The following is a 19,921-nucleotide window of genomic DNA, read 5'->3' as shown; positions in this document are numbered from 1 at the left end:
CGTGTGTGTGTGTTTGTGTGTGCATAAGTGCAAGGCTGTGTGTGTTTGTGTGTGTGTGTGTGTGTGTGTGTCCGTGTGTGTGTGTGCGTAAGTGCGTGTCTGTCTGTGTGTGTGTGATTCTACGACTGCATTCCACCCAGACAAAGCCTGCTTAAGACTGCACTGGTCTGATTAGATAATTCCAACACCTTGACCTTTACCGCGCACACTTGCGTACTTAAAGTTCAACATGCCCCCGCCCTTTGAATAATTATTTTTAAAGTGAAGTGAATCAGTGAAGTGGAAGGAGAAGACGGTGGTATAGAGAGCAGTAGACTAGTATTTACACTGAGGAGCCTATCCTACCGGCTGCTTGAACGTGTGTCCAAGCAGCCGGCGGATTGAAAGGTCACTTTGGAGATCAGGCGGCGGAAGGCTGCCGCTGTTAGTGTTTGTGCATTGGCTGTGTGTCTGTGTGTGTGTGTGTGTTTGTGCATTGGCTGTGTGTCTGGGAGTCTTGTCGGTACGTGTGCAGACGTATGCGCATGTGTGTGTGTGTGTGTGTGTGTGTGCGTGTGTGTGTGTGTGTGTCTGTGTGTGTGTGTCTGGGAGTCTTGTCGGTAAATGTGTTGTATACGTGTGTGTGAGAGAGTGTGTGTTTGTGCGTGTGCAGACGTATGCGTGTGTGTGTGTGTGTGTGTGTGTGTGTGCGTGTGTGTGTGTGTGTGTGTCTGTGTGTGTGTGTGTCTGGGAGTTTGTCGGTACGTGTGTTGGTATACCAGTGTGTGAGAGAGTGTGTGTTTGTGCGTGTACAGACGTATGCGCGCGTGTGTGTGTGTGTGTGTGTGTGTCTGTGTGTGTGTGTGTGTCTGGGAGTCTTGTCGGTACGTGTGTTGGTATACGTGTGTGTGAGAGTGTGTGTGTTTGTGCGTGTGCAGACGTATGCATGTGTGTGTGTGTGTGTGCGTGTGTGTGCGTGTGTGTGTGTGTGTCTGGGAGTTTGTCGGTACGTGTGTTGGTATCCGTGTGTGTGAGAGGGTGTGTGTTTGTGCGTGTGCAGACGTATGGGTGTGTGCGTGTGTGACGCTGTGTGTGTGTTGGGGGGGTGGGCAGGCTTATGCGTGTCTGTGTGTGTGTATGTGGAGGCGTTTTTGTGTGTGTGTGTGTGTGTTTGTGTGTTTGTGTATGTGTATGTGTGTGCGTGGGTGTCCCACTGCGTCTAGGCTGCGCCCCGGGCGTTGTGCATGATGGTTGATCTCTCCGGGGGCGGGGCTTGCTATCAGCACCCCCCCCCGGGGGTTAGACCCTGGTTTGTAGGGCACTGTTCAGCTGGAGGGCATGGGCCGGGGGCGTACAGGAGACGGGTAGCGCGTGGGGGGGGGGGTCTCTGTCATTGTTCAGTTAGGGGTTCGACAGCCCCTGCGGGGGACATCCTGGGGTTAGGGTGTAAAATGGATCTGGGATATGTTTGATATGATAACGAGTTGGGATGTTCGTTTGGCAACTTAAGAACGCGACTGCAAGCGCTTTTTTGCTACCAAACGAACATTCCAACTCGTTTTCACACTAAGCATATCCCGGATGCATTTTACACCGGGTTTCTCCTTTAAGTAACGTGAGGAAGGTGAGGCATGGGGGTTAGTCAGGCTGTCCGAGGGTACGCTCCGCATGACAGGCTTCTGGTACCGTCCACGTACGTGTCTCATAAGCAGAGCGTTATGAGGCGCGTTCAAACGGGACGGCGTCATCACATCCAACAGGAAGCTCACGCTGTTACTGGTCGTCACTCGGCTTACTGCTGCTTATTTACGGATGAATTACACACTGCATGTCGTAAAGTGTTAGTAAAGCCACAATTGTGAAACGATTTCCCCTAAAAAGGTTTCCGAAACACAGCTTCTTTATATAATGAGGTAAACGGGCCTGGAGGAAACCAGCTCAAACACAGGGTGCTGAGAACGCATCCCATTAGGCAGAAGGGAAGGCCTTTCTGGGACCGAGGTAGCCAAGTAGGGGCGGGTGTTGTTGTGTTTCCTTTGGTGGCCGTGGAGGGAGCAGACTGTGGCGCTACGGCCCCTGGGGACCGAGCCGGCGTCTGAAGGCTGCGTATTAAAGAGGCATCTGAGGTAGAGGACGAGCGCTGCTTTGAAGTCGTGCGGGATGAAGCTGATTACTGCAGGTCTATTTTCCACTAATGTGTACACAGTGTGACCCGCCGCTACTGACACCACTACTAACACCGTCACCACCACCTCTCATACCGTCCTCACCACCACTACTAACACCATCACCACCACTACTAACACCGTCACCACCACCTCTCATACCGTCCTCACCACCACTACTAACACCGTCACCACCACCTCTCATACCGTCCTCACCACCACTACTAACACCGTCACCACCACCTCTCATACCGTCCTCACCACCACTACTAACACCGTCACCACCACCTCTCATACCGTCCTCACCACCACTACTAACACCGTCACCACCACCTCTCATACCGTCATCACCACCACTACTAACACCGTCACCATTACCTCTCATACAGTCATCACCACCACTACTAACACCGTCACCACCACCTCTCATACCGTCATCACCACCACTACTAACACCGTCACCACCACCTCTCATACCGTCCTCACCACCACTACTAACACCGTCACCACCACTACTAACACCGTCACCACCACCTCTCATAGCACCACCACTACTAACACCGTCACCACCACCTCTCATAGCACCACCACTACTAACACCGTCACCACCACCTCTCATAGCACCACCACTACTAACACCGTCACCACCACCTCTCATAGCACCACCACTACTAACACCATCACCACCACCTCTACTAAGATCACCACCACTACTAACACCGTCACCAACACCTCTACTAAGATCACCACCACCACCTCTCATACCGTCCTCACCACCACTACTAACACCGTCACCACCACTACTAACACCGTCACCACCACTACTAACACCGTCACCACCACCTCTCATAGCACCACCACTACTAACACCGTCACCACCACCTCTACTAAGATCACCACCACCCCCTCTAACACCGTCACCACCATCCCCACCATCACCACCACCGCCCCCAACCCCACCGCCCTCTCCACCGCTGCCGCCCCTGCTCCACCATCATCAATCCCCCCCCGCGCCCCCCACCCAGGGCACTGCCGCTGGCGGTGACTTGAGGACACAGATATGGTGGCTGCTTAAGGAGATCAAAACAGAACACGCACGCACTCACGCACACATCAAAAGCCGCAAAGACTCACACACCCCCGCACGCATCGAGAACGCACAGACGCGCACACCGGCGCGCGCATCGAAACGCACGGACACACACGCTCACATCAAAGAGTACGCACAAGCACACTGCGACACACTCTTTGGGTGTGTGAGCATGTGTGTGGACACGTTTCCGTCCGTATGCCTGTCTATCTTTCTGTCCGCACCTCTGTATGTCTGTAGGTAATGTATTATTGTGTGTTTGTGTGTGTGTGTGTGTGTGTGTGGGTGCCAGCGTATTTGTCTGTGCGTGCGTGTGTGCGTGCGTGCGTGCGTGCGTATGCGTGAGTGTGTGCATGTGCAAGCGTATTTGTCAGTGAGTATGTGTGCGTGTATATATATTTGTGTATGTGTGTGAGTGTGTGTGAGTGTATGTGTGTGCGTGTATGTGTATGTATGTGTGCGTGTATGTGTAGGTCTGCATGCCTCTCTCTCCCTCTCTCTCTCTCTCTCCCTTTCATTCTCTCCCTCTCTCCCTCTCTCTCTCTCTCTCTCTCTCCCTTTCATTCTCTCCCTCTCTTCCTCACTGTTCATCCTCTCTCTCTCTCTCTCTCTCCCCCTCTCTCTCTCTCTCTCTCTCTCTCTCTCTCTCTCTCTCTCTTCCCCTCTCTCTCCTCCACACAGATACTCTCAGGTCTCAGGTGAATGATAACTCTCTTAAAGGAATTGCTCTTCTGCTCCAGAATTTCAATGAGTTCACACGGAGAGTGAGAGCGATCGCACGCCGTTGCGATCACCTGGACTCCCTCCTGACACGCGTGTAATGCCGAAATGACAGATGACTTCTATACCTTCTGCAAAGGTCACAGGGAGGAAACTTCGGGGACTGGCGTCTAAACCAAGGCCTCTCAGACGTTATTGAAGTAATAACATTTGATTTTTTTTTCTCTCCTAAATTTCTCCCCTTCCCTCCCTGTGCCAGTCAATCGATTGCTGTAGTCGTGATTATAACTCGTTCCTTCTCTCGCTTTTCCCTTCAACTCTAAACTTGGTTAAAAATAAGTTGAGCAAATGTATGATTTGCGTTGCTGGAATTCACTTGACAAAATCAGGTTAAAAGGGGCCGACCTCATTTCCCTAAACAGGGGAAGTTATAGCGGAGAGTGAAACATGACTGAACTGGTGCACGGTTTAAAAAAGGAATAAAAAAGAAAAGGTATTAAAAGAAGGAAAAGACAAGCAGAGTCACCGCGGTTAACTGCGATTAAACCTCGACTCAGGGGACCTGCCGACATGTGTCTCTTTTGTTCAGAATGTAAATTAAAATAGACTTCACACTCAGATAACAGCTTTTTAACAGAGAAAACAGTATCTAATTGGACAAAACCAATTTACATAGAAAACACGTCTAAAACACCACAAAAATATATATTGAATAACATATACATCTTATCTCTGAGGCATAGGACTAAAATAAACATATCAGTGTTAACACTCTGTTCCCTGACATTAGGTCATTTTATCTTTACACCTATCACTCTCCTTTCCTTTCCTACCTTCCTTCCTCAATTTCTTCCTTTCTTCCATCTCTCCATCATAAAGCTGATAAGAATCCCATTGTCAATATGCTGTGGATCAGTTGAGCATATACCCACATTAACACACACACACACACACACACACACACACACACACACACACACACACACACACACACACAGAAACGCAACAATGAGGGGATGATGATGAATGCTACATTTCAACCCTAATCCTTAAACCTTGACACCGAAGTGGAATTCCCATGCGGTATTCCGACACACGCCTAACATATCAAAAAGGCCTGCTTAAAACGCTAGGATCTCACCTCTAGTGGGAAATGGATAACAGAGAGAGTGGGAGAAATGGAGAGAGAGAGGGTTGAGAGAGAGAGAGAGAGAGAGAGAGAGAGAGAGAGAGAGAGCTGGAGAGTCACTGAGAGAGGGTGAGAGAGAGCTGGAGAGTGAGAGTGGGAGCGAAACAAAGAGAAGGAGAGGAAGATAGAGAGATAACGATATAGAGAAGGAGAAAGAGTGTGAAAGAAAGGAAGGATGACTGTGAACCGCTGGGTACAACGGCGGGCTGACAGGAGACGGCGATGACGGAGTCATGCAGACTCCGTCCCCCGCCCAACACAGGCAGATCAGGGTCGGGCGAAACAACCCCTCTAAGTGCACGTGTGTGTGAGCCAGTGTGTGCGCGTGTCTGAAAAGGCAAACTTTGTTTTGGCAGGTGAACAATAGGGGTCACAGGGGTTAACAAGGCCAATCGGTAACCATGGAAACAGCGAGTGTGGGCTCGCTCCTGGGTTTTTTTTAGGGGACATGTCCGGTCTGTCAACTGCAGCCCCTCCGGCAGCGAGATATCACAAAGAGATAGCGGGGGGGGGGGGGGGGCGGCTGCAAAATCAAGACTTTGCCGCTAATGCGTTTCAAGTCAGGACAGGGGTCACACTTGAGCGCGTCTCCCTGAATCCACTCCTGAGGTCTGTCGGTTCAAACGTTTAATTGTGCCGTCGCGGCTGGATCCATCGGGATCACGTGGTCATGACGACCGGCGTTTCACGTGCAGATTTCTGTTCGTTGGGTCGATGTGATAAATTGTGAACAAGGTTGTGTTTCATGAAAAGTGGGGATCTAGCGAAGGAGAAAGAGAAAGAAAGCAGACATAAATCAGAACTTCTAGTGGGCCTGCACACAATCACACTCGCACGCACACAGATAACACACACTCGTACACACACGCACACATGCAGACAAACACGCACACACACAATCACACGGGCATGCACGAAGGCACACACAATAACACATACCCACACACACACACACACAATCACAGAGTTAGAAGACTGCACACACACACAAAATCCCACACGTATGCACCCAGACTAGTGCGCGCACACACACACACACAAAATCCCACACGCACGCACTCAGAGGAGTGCAAGCACACACAAAATCAAATACTCAATCACACACTCAGACGAATGCAAACACACACACACACACACACACCTACCCAGATACACAGCTGAATGACAGAAAAACAGTCTTTGTCACAGCAGTCTCTCTTCACCTTTCTCCCAATAAAGTGGAAATGGAAAGAGCAAAGAAAGTAAAGCGCGGCTCGTAAGGCCACCCATTCGCTTTAAACTTTCAATGGAGGCGCTTTCGAAGGCGACAAAGAGGCACATTACCTCGTTGGGTGTATTGAATCAGTTGGAAGCCGGTAACGATTTGGGCAAAGTCTCCCCCATTTGAAGGGGTACGTTTTGTTGTGAGCGAGCACACTAGCATGTCAGGAACTGCAGACGAGCAGAGTGGTGTGTGTGTGTGTGTGTGTGTGTGTGTGTGTCTGTGGGGGGGGGGGGGGGGGGTGAAGTGTAACAAAAGGGTTGTGAGGTTTAAACCAAACTCACAGACGCAGACAAAGAGGACGAGGAAAGGAGGCGTGCTAAGGAAGTCAAAGGGCGAGGTTTATTCCGTTGGTGCAAACATTGACGGCCATTTTGAACAACTAGGGAAGTAAGACGTCAACGTTGACCGTCTGAACCTCCTGATTTACGTCTTTGAGAGGGTACACAGCGGCCCTCCCAGTCAGTCAGCAGTACGGGCTGAAAAGCTTCACCACACCAAAACCTCCAACCTGCTACCTCCAGTTCCTGCTACGGCCAGTGGTGGAGTTGTAAAAAAAAAGCCAGGGGGGATGGTGGATTTTAACTTTTAGGGACAGATCATTTGTACTGATGAAAGCGCATATGGTGGGAGACCAACGTGTGATAATAATAATAATAATAATTATTATTATTATATTATTGAATATTTTATCCCCAAAAACGCAGCTGATCAGACGCACCACACGATTCGGAGGCATGCATCACATTTAAGGATTTTAAAAACAGATTATTTTTTCTATTTTTTCAAAAATGCATTCGGCAGAGGAGGGAGACTAGCGTTGCTCACGGGTTGGAATGAAAGGGAGAAAAGGGGACAGAGTTGCCTGCAGAAGCGATGTCTGAGATGCAGAGACAGCTTCCCGCTACCAGTGTCTGTCTCGTACGGTGTGGAATGAGAGCTCGTGAAGGCACTATTGCACAAGTACTCAGGCGCGCCGCAAGCATGCCTGCGTACTTGCGCAATAGCATACTGCCCGAGAATGCAGTATCGCTGTCAAATCTGTCCCTGGGAAAAGTAACGTTGCGCCGAATTGAAAAAGGAAACCGCTATAATGAAATAGCGGTAATAGTTCCAGATTAATTGATAAAATAACAGGGGATGGGAAGGGGGGATGGCTGTTTCAGAAGGGGGATGATTTTGATAAATTTAATTCCAAAGGGGGATGCCATCCCCCCTCATCCCCCCTCAACTCGAGTGCTGGCTACGGCAACCGGGGCCCACTCTAAGGTGAGCGGGACTCAAAGGTGCAGCCGTATCAATCTCAGCCTGCGAGCACTCGAATCAAAAATGGCGAGCGCTGAGCAAAGATGGGCTGTGTGTCATTCATTCCCACCGGTGACCAGCCCGGGAAACAGACGCGTTTCTGCCCTGTGCCATTACAGGTTAACACCGGCAATCCCACCTGGCTATGGTGTGACCGTGGGGCTGCCATCTCCCCCGCCCCCTGCCCCTTGCTTGCTTACAAGCCTGTAATAGCCTCATGTAATCAACAGTGGCTGCCTGCGAGCTCCGAATGGATCCTCACACTCAGGGCCTTTCATTACCGCAGGCAGCGCCTGGCGGCTGAAGCATCAAACGCTTCCCTCTGGCCCCGGGCCTGACACTCTGCTCGGCCTGCAGCAGAAGGCTCCCTCGGGCGTGCGGGAGACCATGTGCGTGCAGGGTGGCTCACGGAGGCGTGCTGAGCCACGCTCAAACACCAGCATGGGGCGAGCGAGCGTGTTTTATGGTGGAATCGATCGCAGATTCCTGCTTCTTCCTCTGAGCCCCACAATCGCGTGCATGACCTTTAGTCGGGAATATCAGCGAGTACACGGCACGGTCAACGCCGGTGTCGGCGTTGACCGTGAACATTTCTCCGGCATATTACCAGGCATGCCTTATGTTTATCAGAGGAAATGATGATGTAACTGCTGGGAAGCCATTACATGTGATGTAATTTACAAGTTGCCTTATGTTAAAGAATAACTAATCATCAATCAAGTATTGATTTATCAGCCTTTAGTTAATAATGAAGTAATCATTAACAACACATTAATATACATCTTAGATGATGGATAATTGCTATTAAGGAACCCTATTTTACCAACAGGTGTGATCTTGATAAATCATTTCAAGCCATGACATAATCTACCCTCTCACATCAAGAGTGAAAGTGTCCACCCAGATGTGTGATGAACAGATCCGCCAGGTGTACCATTGGATTTTACCAAATGGAAGGCTGATCTATCCATCATACATCTGGTTGGACAAAACAACTTGTGGTGACACTGGAGGGTCGATTTTGACAGAGCTTGTAATGGATGATAAACATCAAAGCTGGTGGAAAAATTAGTTTCCTTTAACATAGAAATTATTAATCATCTACAAAAGAATATTCAGTTTTTTTCAATTAGTTCATCATTAACTGGAGGCTTACGCTAGTTCATCATTAACTAATGGCTAATGATGGATTGCTTTGTTAATGATTAGTTCATCATTAACTAATGGCTTATTAATGACTTCTGACTGAACATTATTATAAAGGGATTCCATTGTTATTTTTTACATCAGTTATGTAAAATGTTAAAAGCCAGTACTCAAAGCTGGCGTGGAGAGATAAAGACATAAATAATAACCACCATCACCACAGCAACTTTCTCCAGTCAAAGCTGAAATGTTGGCTTTGGTGAGCTAACCTCAGAACACCTCTAACCACACAGTTCATAATTCAACATTTTCGTTCTGGACTTATTTTCAAGGTAATGATTCACTGTTGTGCCATGCCTATTAAACTATTCTCTGTGGATCGCGAAGCAGATGAGACAGAGCACAGAACCCGTTCTACCGCTCTGTTAAATCCCCGGCGCTGCAGGATTTGATGTTGTGGTTTTTTTGGTACAGGCAGAAGTGGCATAACGCTGGGTTTTAAACAGAAGTATTTTAGGCTTCTTACAGATAGTGACACTTCCACGGAGACAATCTTTGTCTCTGCTGCTCAAACTGCCTGTTGGATAACACCCAAAGTGTTTCACACACATCACTCCCCCCCGCCCTCAGCTTCTCGTTTCCTCACCCCTCAGCATCAGACTTGTATTGCCAGGTATTCTTTCACACACAAGGACTTTGTTATGGTGTATGGTGGGATAAAGACCAGACATACAAAACACAACCACACAAAAATATGTGTCGGATAAAATGGAGCATATAAAGAAAATAGAGAGCTCTGCCTCTCTTACAACCAAACAGTGTACCTCTCTCTCGCTTCCACTTTCTCCCTCACACACTCACATAATATCCGCACGTAATATACACACACACACACACACACACACACACACACACACACACACACACACACACACTGTCCTTCTCTCTCTCCCTTTCAGTATCTCTCTCTTCTTTCACTCATTCTCTCCCTCTCTTCCTCACTGTTCAGTCTCTCTCTTTCTCTCTCCCTCTCTCTCTCTCCCTCCCTTCCTCCACACAGATACATTCACACATTACTATCTAAACGATCAGCAACTAGGCCAGTGGGCATTAAATAATCTTCCACAAAAGACGTTCATGCGTCTGGGTCCGACGCTCAGAGACTACATCCATGAGGACAGGCTTCCACGCTGAACCGCCTCAGTGTTCTATTTGCATCAGAAAACACTGCTTCTCTGAACCGGGCTCGAGAACTGGAGCAGCCAAGTCGCTGAGGACAACAGAGATACTCGCAGTCTGTGCAATTGGGAAGACAATCACTGGCAGAACCGCGGCGTAGGCTACGGGGAATGATCACGTCTACCACCGGAAAGACCCTGTTCATGCTAATTGAGCCTTGAGCGAACAAAGGGGTGAGCGTGATTGACAGCGTGGCCCAATGCAGGACATGACACTCAAACCCCACCGAGGCACCTGCTGCCTTGTCTGTCTCACAAAGAAAACAGTGGGCCAGGAGAGCCAGCAGCGTGAATTTAGAGAGAGGTTTTTCAGGGCATCTTAAACCTTTACCTGAGATAACATCATTCAATTCAACACGCCACGTAACCCTGAGAGGCAGGCAGGCCCCCCCACGGACAAATGGCTGTCCAAATCTGGTCTTTTTTTCCCGGGCATCCTAAACAGTGCCTGCGGTGGTGCATTAGCGCGTCAAGATGGCAGAGCTTTGTTAAACGGATCAAGTACTTATTCCCAAGAACCATTAGCTTTCACGCCGAGCGGCTAAGTAAAAGCGCCGTGCTGTTCTTTAACGCGTCTCCATCTTTCCTTGACAATATTGAAGTCTGACAGTGAGATGAAACGAAGCAAAAAAGAGGTTGGAGTGAAGGAAAAAACTATTGATGAAGACGCCGTTCGCGGAACACATCGATCCTTGACAGAAGACGAAGAAAAATAAATGTATTCAAAAGTAACTTTGAACACCGACCCATATTTTCTTTCCCTAGATGACATCACATCCTGGTGACTTTATCCTGAGAAAGCAGTGCTCTCTTTTATCTTTTTTGCATCGAATCGAGGAAGAGAGTGTTTTTTTTGGGGGGGGACGCATCAAAGCCATTAGTTCTACACGTCCCATGATGCGAACATTACAGCTGCAAATGACTGCTACATTGGCAGCCGTGCTACCGGTAATTATTTTGTCTCTGGGGACAAACTAAATAAAGGTTTGTTTGGTAGAGATTTACCAGCGATAATGGGGATGAAAATGGATGAAGACTTGGCATATTACACATGTCTTTTGGTGTCAGGTTTATTAATAATAACAACAGCTTGCTTGTGGCTAGCATCACGCTTGTTACCAGCAGTACCTACATGTGTTCTCTACGATTTTAATTTGCCCTGTTTGTTATGTTTCTGTTTAGGTCCGACAAAGGAACGCCTGTTTGCTCATATTTCCCAGTAAAATACCTGACTCTGATTTTCCACAGTTTGAGTTGAATAAGCAGGCGGTGTCCTACCGTCGTCCTGGACGGAGAACACGAAGTGGTCCGAGGTGACGTTCTCCTGGGGATGCAGCACGTAGCACACTTGCAGCTCGTCAACGTCGGCTGAAAGGAGAACCCACAATCATATTGTTAGAACCGGTAAACAGCGCTGGTGAAATGGGACAACAACATAACAGAACGCCCCCCTCCAAAACAACAAATACAGACATGAATCCTAACCCCTAATTAATCACTACGGGATACTTATATATTCATATTCATGAAGCAATCGACTAAAATCCCTTTTGTAATACCTGCACATTTGACTATTTATATATTATTTAAATGATCGGCCTGTTCCAATCATCCGATCCAAGTAAAAATAACACCTCAATCAAACGGTGCACATTAAAGCACACATTTCTTTGAAATGTTAAGCAAGAATCCTGCGTGTGAACACTCAAGCTGTGCTAAAATACATCCCTTTATTCTCCCCACACTTCAAGGTCCTCGCAGGCATGCCTGTCTGTCAGCATAACATTGAAACCACAGCACAAGACTTGCTCCCTATCTGCAAGTGGGCCAGCGGGGGTGTCCGTCCACAATCGCGCTCTGACTCAACTTCCTTATCAACCCTCAGCACCAACGACCCCCCATTAATAACCACGAGAGAGACAGACAGTCATAGACCCTAAACCGGGAAAGAGCGAACTTCATATACGCCCTGCTGCTAATCCTAGACGACTGAAGCTGTAGAGGCCATCAGAAAATAGTTAAGACCTCCCAAACCTCGTGTGCTCTCCTGCCAGGAAGTCTTTTAACCACCAGGTGACGAAGGATCGCCAAAATAACACACGGGGAACCAGGAATGTTAAAAACAGGATTCTAAGCAGGGGGTGCACCTGCAATGGCAGCTGTTTTCCTGTCCTTGTCTTCTGTTTGAATTACAGAGCTGTGTTTATGCTTTTCCATCAGGCTCCGGAATAGTTTATTACAGTGTAGCGGAAATCATCAACACATGAAAGGCCCAGGCCCCCTGTGCCTCCGAACCAGTGGCTGACAGACTCATACAACAGTAAACACCATCCCTTGTTCAGCTTAACCCTCAAAGCCCTGAACACAACTTGCTGCACATTTACCGATCATTAGAATGGGGGATTAACAAAATACCATACCAGGATTATCTGCCCTGTACTATATTTGTAAATAAATTACAGGGTTATGTGGCGATGCGAATGAGCAGTTTTGTGGTTTCAAATCAGACTTGCAATTCTGACATGAAGGTCATTCTTATTTTGCGACAGGGTTAGAAATGTGAGCTGTGTTTGAACACTGGATTGTTCACATTGAAAAAATGGTAACAAGGAATCAACTTTGGAAAATGAATTGGGGCACGTGGTATAGGGAGAGAAGACAATGGCAGAGGAAGTCAACAGGGTGAGCTATGGGGGCACTTTCATCATCAAATATTTAAAGGAGAAGCCACACGGGACCTGCCCTGGAAATCGGATGTGTAAATACAGACTGAGGGGTAGTCTCTTTCACTTGGCTACCTTCTCTGACGAGCATGCTTGCTTTCCATCTCTCTCTCTCTGTCTCCCTTTTCTCTCTCCCTCTCTCTCTCTCTCTCTCTCTCTGTGGCACTCTCCCTGTCCCTCTCTTTCCCTCCATCCTCTCTCTTCCTTACTGTTCAGTCTCCTTCTGTCTTTTACTCCTCTCTCAGCCACTCTCTCTCTCTCTCTCTCTCTCTCTCTCTCTCTCTCTCTTTCCCTGTATCTATCTCCCTTTCAGTTTCTCTCTCGTCTTTCTCTCATTAATACCATCTCAACTGTTCAATCTCATTCTCCCTCTCCCTCTCTCACTCTCTCTTTTTCCCTGTCTCTATCTTACAAGACTTTCTAAAATTCTGTCATTAGAATCGAGAGTGCTAGCGGCTTAGTGGTAGCTATATGGCTAAAGAACTGGTTGGTTGGAGACTGGTTCTTTTATCTTCCTCGCTCTTTTCCTTCAGCGCGGCTAACCCCCACTCAACCTCTCGCCCTACCTCTTTACGGCTCATTGCGCTATATCACACACACACACACACACACACACACACACACACACACACACACACACACACACACACACACACACACACACAGCTCTCCACTGGGTCCTCTCTCAGGGAGGGCACTCAGTCTCTGCCCTTAACCCATCTCCTCAACCTGCTTTCCTGTCTTTCCCTTTTGCACAAATTCATTGGATTGTGCACCAGCTCAGAGCGGTTCACAGGAGCACCCCAACGGTAATTGTGCTGCGTTTCTCAGCCCGAATCCAACAGCCCAGCAGCCTTATTGATCAGCCCCGTATTACACTCAATAGATCACAGGAGCATAGCACACACACTAATTGAACGCTCGCCTTTTTATTTTCCCTGCCCTCAAACGCTTTACGTGGCGCGTGTTGGAAGCATGCCCCGCGTCGGCTCAAATTATATCCGGACGCACAGCGAAACAGTGGCGTCGGTGAGACGGATCGATGGCGAACGAAACGTCAGGACGGTCGGTGTGCTCCGACGGCGCCTTGTCACTGCCTGCACGGCGCCTGACCTTTCCCGCTTGATCCCTCTGCTCAGGCGCCATGCTTCATTTAACAAACCGCTGTACCGCGGCCCGAAGGGGGAACCTCTCCCCTCGCCGAGCCTGTAAATTATTCATCCTAAAACCTCCATAAGCCATTTACGTGACGCGGCGAGCCCGACCCTGTGCTTCCGCACGTTAATTATGATTTGATGATCAAGGCACGTCTAAATCAGGCCTATGAATTAACTATTAACATATCCAAGCCAGGGGTTGTCACAGACGGGCTGATTCATGTCCTCCATATGGCGAGGTCGTCCTCATTGTGCGTTGAAACCACCGCAGGCGTTAGGGTTCAGGGAGGGTTGCGACTGCACTGTTTTCTCTGGATTGTGTGTCGGGATGATGTATGCGGTTTAAACGATAATAAAGTAAAGGGAGGGATTGTGGGCATGATGTTATCGACTGGCTGTATTCGTAGTGTAAGTAAGCAGTAATATAATATATATTTATACTAGTTTCCCCGCTGCAGACTAAACGCAGAAGAGCATAAAAGCATCTCCCTGCCAGGTGCCTAACATTATATCCAGGCACAACAGAAAAACAGTAGTAACAATAAGTACAAACAGATGTTAGGAAATAAACAAACATCCCAAATGACATGAATGATCCAAAATCCGGTTTCATGTTGAGAAATGTGACACTCAAATATTATTTGACGTAATAAAAAGCATAATTTCCTTACGCTTTAGATAAAAAGTCTTACCTTGGCTGAACTTGCTGATGGAGTCGTTTCCGCGTCCCACGTGGATGATGTCACCGTGCAGGGGCTGGGTGGTGATGTGGAACATCAGGGAGGCCGGCTCGCTGTCCAGGTCCTCCGCCTTCAGCACCTTGGAGCTGAGGGTGTAGCCCAGCTGACCCGTGGACACCGTCACCAGGGTGGGCGCCCCTCTGTTCACAACCATCTGGGGGACGCCGTTGTCCAACGACAGGATCGCGACCTGCATGGTTTGAGGGCGGCGGGTCTCGAACACGGTGTTAGGGAACACGTAGAAGTCTGAGTGAGTGCCGTCCGTGATGGTGAAGGAGAAAGAGTCTTCCGGCGACTTGTCGTGCTTGTCGTGTTTGTAGCTGATGAGGTTTTCGTTGAGGTCCTGCTTGGTGAAGCTGGTGACGGCCGTCGATCCGTTGTAGAGCAATTTCCCGTGAACCGGGAGCTGTGTGACGATGAACATCAGCATCTTCTCCGCCGTGTCCTGGTCCTCTACGTTGAGCTCAAAGGGCGTGATGAGCTTACTTTCTCCCTCTGTGACCAGCAGATTATTAATCGTTAAGACCGGTTTCTTGTTGTCCACGTCGACAATGGACACTCGGAAGGTTCGGAACACCGGGTTGAACCCGTCGGTGACCTCGAATTCAAAACTGTCCATTTTGACCTCATCGTCAGACGTGTGGAGATAATAGATCTTACTGCCGGCCAGTTGGAGCTGAGTGAACGACGCAATGGGCATCCCAGGTGTGTCCGTACACTCTAAATGGCCCCTCACTGGGGCCCTGGTGATGGTGAAGACCAGGTGCTCGTCAGGGCTGTTTAGATCGGTGGTGCTCAGAAGGTCTGTGGTCAGCACCACTCGGCCCCCTTCTTTGAGGGAAACCCCTTTGCTGATCACGTCAGGGAAGACCATGTCTATGCTGCCGATGGTGATGTAGAAGTACCGGTCGATCAGTGGGTTCATGCCGTCCGTGACGTCGAATTTTACCAGGTCCCGTATGCCCTCCTGACCGTTGTGCATGTAGGCGATTGACCCTTCGTCGACCTCGGCCTGGGTAAAGTTCATTCCCAGTGTTATGTTCTCCAGCCCACCGGAAGGTGTGGTCCTCTGTAGAAGACCCTGACTGGGTCCAAACCGAATGATATAAGTGAGTGTGCTATCATCTGAATCTAGATCTGTAGCCTTAAGAAGTTTGTTGTTGATCTCTTTCGACTCCCCTATTTCCACCTCCAGGCCATCATTAATCACCATTCTTGGGGTTTCGTCGTCGACGGCGATGATCAAAACCATCACTGTTTTCTGCACAGAATATTTTCCGTCGGTGAGAATCACTTCAAAGCTGTCCTCGACTGTTTCAGAGTCATCGTGCTCATAAATGATACTCGAAGCTTCCCTAATCTGCTCCAGAGTGAAGTTGCTCACCAAGAAAGAGCCTGTGGATAATTGGTTCAGAATTGCCCCGTGTTTGGGAGGTTTAGAAATGATGAACGTCAGATCTTCAGGTGGAATGTCGGCGTCGGCTCCGTTCAGAAGCGGTGTGTCTATAATAATATTCATTCCTTCCATGACTACAATTTCCCGTGTGAAAATCTCAGGCTTCTCGTCATTGGCGGGGATTATCACAATGGGGAAGAACAAGGTCTCGGAGAACTGAACGCCATCGGAGCATCTGAACGTGAATCGATCCTCTACGGGCTCGACTCCTCTGTGAATACTTTGGACAAAGTAGATGTTCCCTTCTCTCACGTCCCGGATGGTGAAAGCACTAACAGCTGTTCCTGTCCTAGACTTCTCTGAGCCTGGGCCAGGAGAGATGTTTTCCACGTACCCAGCAGTGGGTTGGACAATGATGGTGCACAGGATGTCTTCAGAGGGGGTGTCGTTGTCATCAGCGTCCAAATACTGAGGCCCGATGTTGTATTTCTCGCCTTCAATGACGCTGAACTCGAGCACGACGTCTACTCTGGGGGCCTGGTTGTCCACTGGGAGAATAGTTATGGTGACGCGAACTCCGTCAATCCGATTCCCCCCTACGGTCCACTCCTCGGACATATCTGTGAGACTTAGATTGAAGCCGTCCTGCAAAGACGCAACGCCAATCTCACCGCCGGTGTGAGCGTACACCACAAAGCCGTTGATGATGTCGGCCTGCGTGAACCTGGAGGCGGGCACTCCCTTGACGAGTACCTCCCCCATGGCGGGCGGGTCTTCCACGATGAAGGTCAGCTGGAGGTCGTCGGTGTCCACGTCGCTGCCTTGGATGACGTTGGTGGTGATTTCCGCCGCGCCGTTTTCCAACACGTCCACGTGGGACCCGACGGTCCCCACAGGGAGGCTGAGGGTGGGGGTCTCGTCGTCCACGGGCTTCACCCCGACGCGCACCGTCACCGTGACGATGTGGATGCCGTCGCTGACGTCCAGCAGGAACTCGTCGCTCACCGTCTCGTCTCCGTTCTGAATGTAGGACAGTCTACCCTCGGAGATGTCCTCCAGGTTGAAGGCCTGCCCTTTGCCGAGGTCGGTGAAGGCCAGCTGGACCTGGCCATGTTTTGGCGCCTGGCTGAGAATGAAGGTGATCTTCTTAATGTCTGTGTCAGGGTCCTCGCAGTCCAGCTCCGCAGCGGACAAAATGTGCACGCCCCGCTCAAACACAGAGAAGCCGGTGTTGGTTATCTGAGGGGGTTTGTTGTTGACCGGCTGGAGGAAGATGAGGAAGATGCCCTCCACACTATTGCCGGCCGTGTCTTCAACAGAGTAGCTGAACTGCACTACATGGGTCGTGATGCCAAGCTCCACGTCGGGGGGGCTGTAGGAGATCTTGTGGTGGTTTATTTGGGCTTGGGTGAACTCGGTGACCTCCCGATCGGGGCTGTCTGTCAGGACCAGGGTACCGAACAGGACCGGGTGGTTCTCGTCCATGTCGGTGGGGGGCTGGACCACGACGTATTTGAGATCGCGGTCCTCCGAGTCTAAGTCGGTGTATCGGAGGACGTCCTTGTGGAACGCGGTGAGCTGGTACTCGTGAACGGTCATCTGCAAGGTGGTGCCGGGGAACATCTCGGGGGGGACGTCATCGACGGGTAAAACCCGAACGATGAACGCGCTCGGCCCCGACTCGTTCGGTGGGTCGTTGTCGTCCTGAACGGTGAACACAAACTGATCCGTCACCGTGTCCGTGTCGTGGGGGCCCGTGTGCTTGTAGAACACCTTCCCGTCCGTGATGTCCTTCTGCTGCCACTGCGTCACCTCCTTCTCGTAGACCTCGTCCTCCGCGTTGAACCTCCAGGAGGACGGGTCCTCGGGCGCGTCCGACTGCCTCAGGAGCACCACGCCGATGGCGGACAGCGGAGGGATGACGGTGAACCTGATGGTGGAGTCCTCCGAGTCGATGTCGGCCGCGCTGAGCGTGGGCGTGGAGATGGGCACCATCTGGTTCTTAAACAGCACCAGGCCCGTGTTGGCGTTGACGATGGGCGGCTCGTCGTCGGTGGGAACCACGGTGATGGGGAACAGGAACTCCACCTCGTTCTTGCCGTCGGACATCTTGAAGATGATGTTGTCACTGTAGGTGTCGCTGCCGTCGTGCTGGTACACCACCAGCCCCGAGGTCAGGTCGGACGGCGTGAAGAACTTCCGCTGGAGGCCCAGCACCCTGAGGTCGCCGTGGCGCAGCCCGTCGACCACCGTGATGCGGACTCCGTCCAGGTTGTCCTCGTCGCTGATCTCCAGGTTCTGGGACATGAAGAGCGGCCGGGACTGGCCCTCGTACAGCAGCTGGCCGGTGTTGCGGGTCACCATGGGCGCCATGGAGTTCATGGGTTTCACGACGATCATGAAGGCGAACGGGTCCGAGAGGGCCCCGTCTGTGTCCACCACCTCGAACTCCAGCTGGAAGATCCTCTCGGTGTCTGAGTCGAGGCTGGGGGGTTTGTACGCTATTTTGAGCTCCATCAAATCTCTCTGGTAGAAAGACGTGATTGGGAGGTTTCTGTCATCGGTGCTGACTATGTAGCCCTCTTCGTACGAGAGGGGAGAGGTGATGTTGAATATGAGCTCATCCGGGTCTGACTCAGCGTCTTCAGCAGCAATCATGTCAGGGGTGAGAGCTGTCAGAACAAATTGGCTCACTTCCATCATCATCATGGACACGAAGCTCGGCTTCGGCGGCGTGTTCTCCTCTCCCTCTCTGATGCGAATCATCAGATGGAAATATTCTTGTTTGACTAAATTGCCTTCCGTGTCGTGCAGTTCCACCACCATGGGAGCATAATCTCTGTTTGGGGATTTGCGGTTGAACGTGTGCTCGTAGCGAATGTCAGCCTGGGTGAATTCATCACAGTCCATCATGTTCGCAAGTTTCCCCCCGTCGATGAGTTTTCCATATCTGGGTAGCGCACTGCCACTGGACAGAGAGGTCACCTCGCATCTGTGAGACACTCTGTCATATGTGAATTCTAACACCTTTTTGTCAATCGGGTTACTTATCCCTTTGAAATTATCAACAGTCAGAGGCATGTTTTTGGTGAGCAATTCTAGCTGCGTAAAGATCACCTCTATTTCCATCATGAACGGGATGATAACGGTCTCTGTTTGCGTGTCGTACCTCAATTGCAGCCTCACCCGATCCTTAGCAGGGCTCCTCGACCCGAAGTGAGAGTAGTTCACGTCGTTAGGACCGAAATCACACGGAAACTTTTTGGGAGAGAGTTGCCCGGGTCTCTGTGACAGCGGGTCGTTATCCAGAACTGTGATGCTGCACCGATCGCCAGGCTCGGTCTGAATAACCAGATCGTTTACGGGGTCAATGAACACAGTTCTCCCGAAAGGTACTCGTACTTCGTTATTGGCGACCAAAATCGTATCTTCTGACAGTTCAGACCTCAGTGCGTAAAATAATCCCGAGCTGTCCGGCTGCGCCCAAACAATACCTGTGCCACAAAAACACAGGAGAAGTCCATAGTAGAGCATCGTGGCAGCGGATGGTTCCCCCTAAAACGACCCGAAACAGTCACTATAATATCCGAGTGATGCTGGATTAAAAAGTCCTCTTCTGAAACACAGCATCCACTGCGCGCGGAGTCACAACATGTCCGGGCGGGGACTCCGGTACGAGCGTTAGTCAGGGAGGCGACATAGGCAACTCAGCTACAACAGCGAGGAGTTTTAACTTCAAGCACTGCCAGCCGGCGTGAACCCCCCCCCCCCCCCCGCCCCTCTGTGTGCTTTATTGGCCCATCCTGAAAGGC

The 19,921-nt window shown here is 50.1% G+C and overlaps 1 protein-coding gene across 1 annotated transcript in view; it reads right to left on the bottom strand.

Annotated features, from left to right (window-relative positions):
- LOC307077572 (FRAS1-related extracellular matrix protein 2-like) overlaps positions 1-19,643 on the bottom strand; it is a gene marked incomplete at both ends in the record, with an annotated part of 69,914 nt that extends 50,271 nt beyond the window's left edge. The window contains 2 exon segments of the mRNA XM_079739001.1: positions 11,372-11,461; positions 14,666-19,643. Coding sequence (XP_079595127.1) covers positions 11,372-11,461; positions 14,666-19,643 — 5,068 coding nt within the window.
- Positions 19,644-19,921: the final 278 nt, after the last annotated feature.

This window comes from Pollachius pollachius (assembly GCF_949987615.1).
Source record: "Pollachius pollachius genome assembly, chromosome: 6".
Classification (NCBI taxonomy): Eukaryota; Metazoa; Chordata; class Actinopteri; order Gadiformes; family Gadidae; genus Pollachius; species Pollachius pollachius.
This window is presented reverse-complemented; position numbering and strand designations above follow the sequence as displayed.